Consider the following 7,270-nt stretch of genomic DNA (forward strand, 5'->3'; position numbering starts at 1 on the left):
CTTACTCTAGTGGTCCAAGTTCAAATCCCATCCAGGGCTGAAATAATTTATTGCTGCACTGTGAGCTGTTACTCCAACTCTCAGGGGTGGGTGGTTGGTGGTGTTTGAGTAAAGCCACAGCATTACCCACATGAACCAGCAGCAGCAATTCATCCACTCTATAATGTTCAAACACAATTCTTCCTTGTTTCCCTTTTACTACATTTCCTTTCACAACAACCCATGGTAGCATCACCTGCCTCTACAGGTGTCCTAAACAGGAACTGCCAATCACTTTTCTGCCTAATAGTAAATACTCTACAGCAATTTCTGATAACATGCTGAATAATCTTATTACATATATGCCTCAAGTCTGAAAATCGGTTAGTAAATGAATAGAAAAAAAAAAGTTCATTTAACTCACCACAGCTGTTGCAGATTGATTGTGCCATGCAGGTGCAACATCATCGGCAGATTCATCAGAATCCTCTTCACTGCTAGCCTCACTACTGTCATCACTTTCACTACTGGATTTGTTTGCACTCTCTGAAGGCTTTTCACTTGAGTTCATAACCTTGGAAGGCGAAGTGGATTTTGATATAGAGTTTGTATGAGTTTTCTCTCTACTATGCGATGTTCCTGAATCTTTTGGCACTGTTGGTGTTTTCTTTGCTGGTGGTGGTGTTGGTGGTCTTTCTTTTTGATCTTTCTCTTCTTCATCATCGTCATCGTCATCATCATCACCATCATCGTCATCATCATCATCCTCTTCCTCATCACCAGCACCCTCTTGCTCTTCATCACCATCATCATCTTTGTCATTATCATTTTCTTCACTACCACTACTTTCATCTGAACTTGAATCAGAGTCACTTGAGTCAGAGGAGTTCTGATTGTTGGTATGTTTAATCAACTGGGACAGTCCCGAAGCCCGAGCCATAACCTGGTTCCGAGATTTTGAGGTTTCCTGTTCTTTATTATCTTCACTCTCTTCACTTTCTTCATCACTACTTTCTTCATCATCACCCTCTTCATCGTCCTGTCTACCCTTAGATTCATCACTACTATCATCACTGTCATCACTATCTTCCTTTTTAACAACCTTTTCTTTCTTTTTAACCTCTGCAGGTTTATTCTGCACCTTCGATTGAGGAGTCTTTTGCTTTGGAGATCGAACAAACACTGGGTATTCTGAAGTTGGATAATCATCAGCAAATGGATCATGGCCAAAGAGCTTTTTGAAATACCTTCTCTTGGTCCCTATATACATTTTCTTATATTCCTCACTAAGACCTTCAACATAAACCATAACATCATTACAAAAGCTTTCCTTAAGTTCCTTTGCTTTCCTTTCATAACAATCTTTCTGTTCTTCTGTCAATTTCTCCCAATAACTGCCTGCTTGCCTCATCCTTTCATTGACTGGCAAGGATGACTGCTTCATAAAACGTGTAAAGAAGAGACGATAACCAGAAGCAGGTGGCTTGGGAGGTTCACCAAGGAATTTAACAGTTAGTAAGCTGGATTCAACACTTTGCTCCACCTCTTTTTTACGTGGGGAATTATTTGGCTTTACTCTCTTTGCTCTTAAAATCTTAGGTTCCTTCTTATCCTGAAAAATATAATTCATATTCAAAATTATTGATACATTAAAAAAAATATATATATATATATATATATATATATGCATATATCTACTAATATCATTCATTCCTTATCACAAAGATACGAATATACATATACCAAAGGCTTTCTCCCTTTTTCAAGGGAGGTAGCCAAAAAACAAAGGCATAAAATCCACTCCCACCCATTTCATCCCCACATACTCCACTTCTATCCACCCCCTCCCTCCCTCTTATCTTGGCTCCTCCTGGATGACGGGTCATCCCTGCATCTTGCCCACTGCTTGTATCACAAAGATATATTCATATATTAACCACATTGATACTATATCCCATTACATAGGTTTATCACTAAAATACTCCCTTTCTATACCAATAATCTGATGTAAAATGTACATTATTATTGTTTATCAGTAACCATAATAATAACTGTTGTATCAAGTTTCAACTCACAGCTGCTGGCAAGTCCTTGAGCCCTTCCATTGAATTCTCTACAAAGAAACTTTGGACTTGTATATGTGTGTCATTATTGTGATTTACCATGGTTTTGGATAACATGTTTGATTCCTGATTGACAGCTATTATCCTCCTGGATGAGCTCCACAGCTCATTTAGCCAAATCTTGGCACAAAAAGATAATTCTATGCCCATGTGCGCACACACGCATGCATGCACGCACACACTCCAGCTTAATGAAGTGATGGTACTGCACTGAATGCAGATTCATTAATCCAAGTTCAAGTCCCATGTTCTCCTTACGTACCCTCTCATACAATGCCACTAACTGCCTAAGACCTTCCTCCAACCCAGCTACAAGCACATTATCATCCAAACAAGGCTAAATTTATTAGAAATAACTTTGTCCTCAGGTATTTATCTACAATATCAAGCAGATTTTTATACAGCCTATTCCGAGTCTGCCCCATGCAGCATCTTGGGCATAATCACATTTCACAGTCTTCTCTTGCATTCATCCCCAAATACCCATTTCTCATCCCCCCACCCCAAGATCTTTATTTGCTTCCCTTATTTTATAAGTTACCTCCAGCCTAGCTTCTCTTCTTTAAGACTTACCTCCAACTCTACCTTAATTTTGTCCACATTTGCTTTCAGTTTTCTCCTTGCATACCTTCTCAAAACATGCCACTAACTGCCTCATACCCTCCTCTGACCAGGCCACAAGCACATATCATCCATACAAGGCTAGATCTGTTACAATTAACTTTACCTTCAAATATTTATCTGCAATATCAAGCATATTTTTGTCTGCATTCTGTTTCCATTGCTCCAACTTTCTTTTGTAATCCTTCCATAGCTGTGGAAATTATACAAACTAATCAAGTCACAAGAAACTATTATGTAATTACAAATTCATCGTCAAAAACTTTAACTAATACAAGTTTTGCAATAAACTTTTCCATGAATAAAGATTTCATACCTGACAACATATTGACAAAAATTACATACCAACTCCAATTTGTCTTTGTACTTTTCTCTTTCTCCCTCTTTCATTTCCTTAAATTTCTGATGTGCAATTATCAAACGCTTCTTTCCATCTGACTCTTGTCCATCTATTGCTCCATCATCCATGTCGTTCAACATGAGCATGGCTGGGGAGCTCTGAGGCACAGTGGGTATCCCATGATATCTAGAAAAAGAAGGAAAAAGCCTCTTCAGTCAATCTCAACATGACAACCAAGAGAAAATGAAACCTAATTTCTTACGCTGGTATAATCCAACTGGATGAGTAGCAAAAATCTGTAAACTTGAGTGATTAGCAAAAACCTGATTAAGCCTGACAAGCAAAGGCCAACCTCACGAGTTTTTACTTAATTCTTTGAAAGGTTAACTCAAAACAACATGTGTTGTTCACACATTGTCTTTGACCTAAGCAGTCTGAGAAAGGATAGGGATGATCCTTCATCCCAGTCACTAAGATGTGAAGGGTGGTTAAATGGATTTTAATTTGTGTATGTAGGTCCGTGCTTTGAACTAGCCACTCCCTTTACAAGGGCCTTTGACATATTTGGTCAAATCCCAAAATTCCCAATCATTACGTGTCAAACTACCTCACTAATTCATATCTTTCTGAAAATTACATTTACCAGTAACTATATAGCCTATGAACCACAAATACATACCAAAAGCCCTTCCTACTTATTAGAAGGGTGGGCAAGTCAAAGCAAACCCCTATAACAATAACACCAACATCCATTTAATACCCCTCCCACTTCAGGAACCCACGGATGAATTTATTCTTGTCCTCTGCCACACTGCTCAAGCCAAAGGCAATGAAGCAATACATGACATTTCCACTTCTGGGCCTAACAGTCAGAGCTGATTAGTTCTTCTAATTTATTATATGATAAACCCAACCTCATCCACTCAAAATTTTTACAGAGCAATCAATCAATCTATTGATCTATATCTTTCTTGCAGAAAACTAACAGCTCCTAGATAACTGGCAACAACTACTTGACTGATCTATAACTCGTTCAAGGAAGAAACATTGTGTTATTGTCTGGGCATGACTAGAGTGAAGCATTGCAAGTTGTGGTGTTTAGTATCTTCTGTGAGATTTGTGAATCTGGGGCAGATTATTTCTCAGGCCCTACCTATTGTGTGTTGCTATTGTTTTGGTGTTGGATGGTGATCAGAATGTATTATGGTTCTTACTTCTCTCAGAAAAGATTTTTCAGCACAGTTAATGTCTGGAGGGGTTTGATGGAGTGTGCATAGATCTGTGTACCTATCATTTTCATGTGATGTTCTATGGGGAGGATTTTGGTTTCTGTGTGGGGTGGTTTTGGGGCATCCTCTTATCACTCATTGTATTTGTAGAGTGTCTATATTTTCCTAATTACTGGAAACTATGCTGAGGAAACATTTTCAGGTGTGGTTCTCATGAACCAATTGTAGACTATGATTAGCTTTCTTCTTCTGATCAAATTTCATGCAATGGTCCTCGTATATTCATTTTCTTACTGATTTTCAGTCAGGTCCTTCATGTCTGGGCACCAACACACAGCAACACTTACGTCCATAGACACTATCTATCCACCTGTATACCAAGAGCTTCTTCCTACTTATAAGTGGGGAACCAAGTCAAGACATACACCCACTCCCACCCATTACACTCCCATTCACCACCATTGTTACCTTCTCATCTTAGTTCCTTGTGGTAAATGTTTGGGTAGTATGCTACTGGTGTAGTAAGAAATGGGACTCGGTAAATGTTGCTCCTTTCCAATGATTATAATTATATTATCAGGCGCACACATAATTTAATATATGACCCATGCATGCAGGTAAATGCACACACATACACACCTATACACAAAGTTACTAAGTAACGTTTCTGATTTAATCCAAGAATGAAAAAATAAATAAATAAATAAATAAAAATTAAATAAATAAAATGGTACACAGGTCATCTTTTTGATGATTTTACTTCAAAGTGAAAATAATTTCTAGATGTGAAGGACAAATCTAGCTACAAAATAATCAAATTTTTCCTTCACCAAAATGCAGATATATAACTACTATATGTAACTGTTAATCGACTTCTAATCAAAAATACCTACTCCAGGTACAGCTTAATATCCTCTTTGTTTGGCCCTCGATGCTTTGGGGCATTCCACTCCGGATGTTCTGCCTTGTGCTCTTCTACCTCTTTCTGTGTTAAGAACAAAACACTCAACATAAAGATACTCTGGAAATTATTTTTGTGTGTAACTGTGTGTGATTCACCATGGTTTTGGATCACATGTACTCATGATCGACAGCTATTTCCCTCCCGGATGAGAGCTCAGAGCTCATATATGACTGATCTATGGGTAATGCTGTGACCTTAATGCACACACAACTCCCCACCCACGAGAGTTGGAGTAACAACACGCAGCGCAGCAATACTGAAAATATTTCAGCCTTGGGCAGGGTGGGATTTGAACCCAGACCACTGTAGTGGCAGCCGGGAACTCCAACCACTGCACCACAAGGTGTGAGTATACAGTGCTTGACAAGGATGTACGAACGGTTAGTGAGAATGAGTGATGGGGAGTGTTGAGGACTGTTTTTGCTGAAATGCACAATTTTATATAAAAAAATTAGCATATGGTTGCATTATTTGACCTATTTTCTTTAAAACATGTGATTTCCATGTAATTTGATCAAAGAGAAGTTATGTTTTTATACTCTACAAAATTACCGCCCACATACCGTCTGACTCACTAATTGCCGACCTCAACCAAACAATGACAGTTTTTGCTCAAATGCACAATTTTATATAAAAAATTAGCATATGGTTGCAATAACCTATTTTCTTTAAAAGGTGTGATTTCCATGTAATTTGATCAAAGAGAAGTTACGCTTTTATCCTCTGCAAAATTACCGACCACAGCTACAATTCGTCCAGCCCACCATCTATGATCACTGGTGGTATGGATCAAACTACGCTCTATTAAGTTTCTTACTATTGTGTTATTAGTGTAATAGATTGCATATAGTTAAATTATTTCGACTATTTTCTTTAAAATGTGTGATTTTCATGTAATTTGACCAATCGTGCATTTCAGCAAAAACCGTTGGACGGTATTCATAGCTGTGGTCGGCAATTTTACAAAGGATAAAAACGTAACTTCTCATTGATCAAATTACATGGAAATCACACATTTTAAAGAAAATAGGTCAAATAATGTAACCATAAGCTAATTTTTTATATACAATCGTGCATTTCAGCAAAAACCGCTCTTGTTCAAGTTTGGTCGGCTATTAACGAGTCGGACAATATTCGTAGCTGTGGTCGGTAAGTTTGCAGAGAATAAAAACGTAACTTTTTTTTTATTAAATTACATGAAAATCACACATTTTAAAGAAAATAGGTCAAATAATTCAATATGCTATTTTTTCATATAAAATCGTGCATTTCAGCAAAAACCGTCCTTGTTCGAGTTTGGTCGGCTATGAGGGAGTTGGACGGTATTCATAGCTGTTGTTGGTAATTTTGCAGAGGATAAAAACGTACCTTCTCTTTGATCAAATTGCATGGAAATCACACAATTTAAAGAAAATAAATCAAATAATGCAACCATATGCTAATTTTTTATATAAAATCGTGCACTTCAGCAAAAACCGTTCTTGTTCGAGTTTGGTCGACTATCAGCGAGTCGGTCGGCAATTTTGCAGAGGATAAAAACGTAACTTCTCTTTGATCAAATTGTATGAAAATCACACATTTTAAAGAAAATAGGTCAAATAATGCAACCATATGCTAATTATTTATATAAAAGTGTGTATTTCAGCAAAAACCAGACGGTATTCATAGCTGTTGTCGGTAATTTTGTAGAGGATAAAAACGTAACTTCCTTGATCAAATTACATGGAAATCACACATTTTAAAGAAAATAGGTCAAATAATGCAACCACATGCTAATTTTTTATATAAAATTGTGCATTTGAGCAAAAACTGTCATTGTTTGGTTGAGGTCGGCAATTAGTGAGTCGGACGGTATGTGGTTGGTAATTTTGTAGAGGATAAAAACGTAACTTCTCTTTGATCAAATTACATGGAAATCACACATTTTAAAGAAAATAGATCAAATAATGCAACCATATGCTAATTTTTATATAAAATTGTGCATTTCAGCAAAAACAGTCCTCAACACTCCCCA

The 7,270-nt window shown here is 37.2% G+C and overlaps 1 protein-coding gene across 4 annotated transcripts in view; it reads right to left on the reverse strand.

The window, feature by feature from the left end:
• Positions 1-7,270, reverse strand: part of LOC143024841 (nucleolar transcription factor 1-A-like) — a 38,224-nt gene that overhangs the window by 6,451 nt on the left and 24,503 nt on the right. For all 4 annotated transcript variants that reach the window (XR_012966310.1, XM_076184121.1, XM_076184119.1 and 1 more), the window contains 4 exons: positions 5,186-5,277; positions 3,069-3,249; positions 2,830-2,916; positions 404-1,591 (listed from right to left, as the gene is read on the reverse strand). Coding sequence is in view for 3 of the 4 variants with exons in the window: in XM_076184121.1 (XP_076040236.1) it covers positions 404-1,591; positions 2,830-2,916; positions 3,069-3,249; positions 5,186-5,277 (1,548 nt within the window). In the remaining variant the exon portion in view is untranslated. The remainder of the gene's footprint in view (positions 1-403; positions 1,592-2,829; positions 2,917-3,068; positions 3,250-5,185; positions 5,278-7,270) is intronic.

The sequence above is a fragment of the Oratosquilla oratoria genome, chromosome 4, assembly GCF_046742065.1.
Source record: "Oratosquilla oratoria isolate Oo_2021 chromosome 4, ASM4674206v1, whole genome shotgun sequence".
NCBI classification, from domain to species: Eukaryota; Metazoa; Arthropoda; class Malacostraca; order Stomatopoda; family Squillidae; genus Oratosquilla; species Oratosquilla oratoria.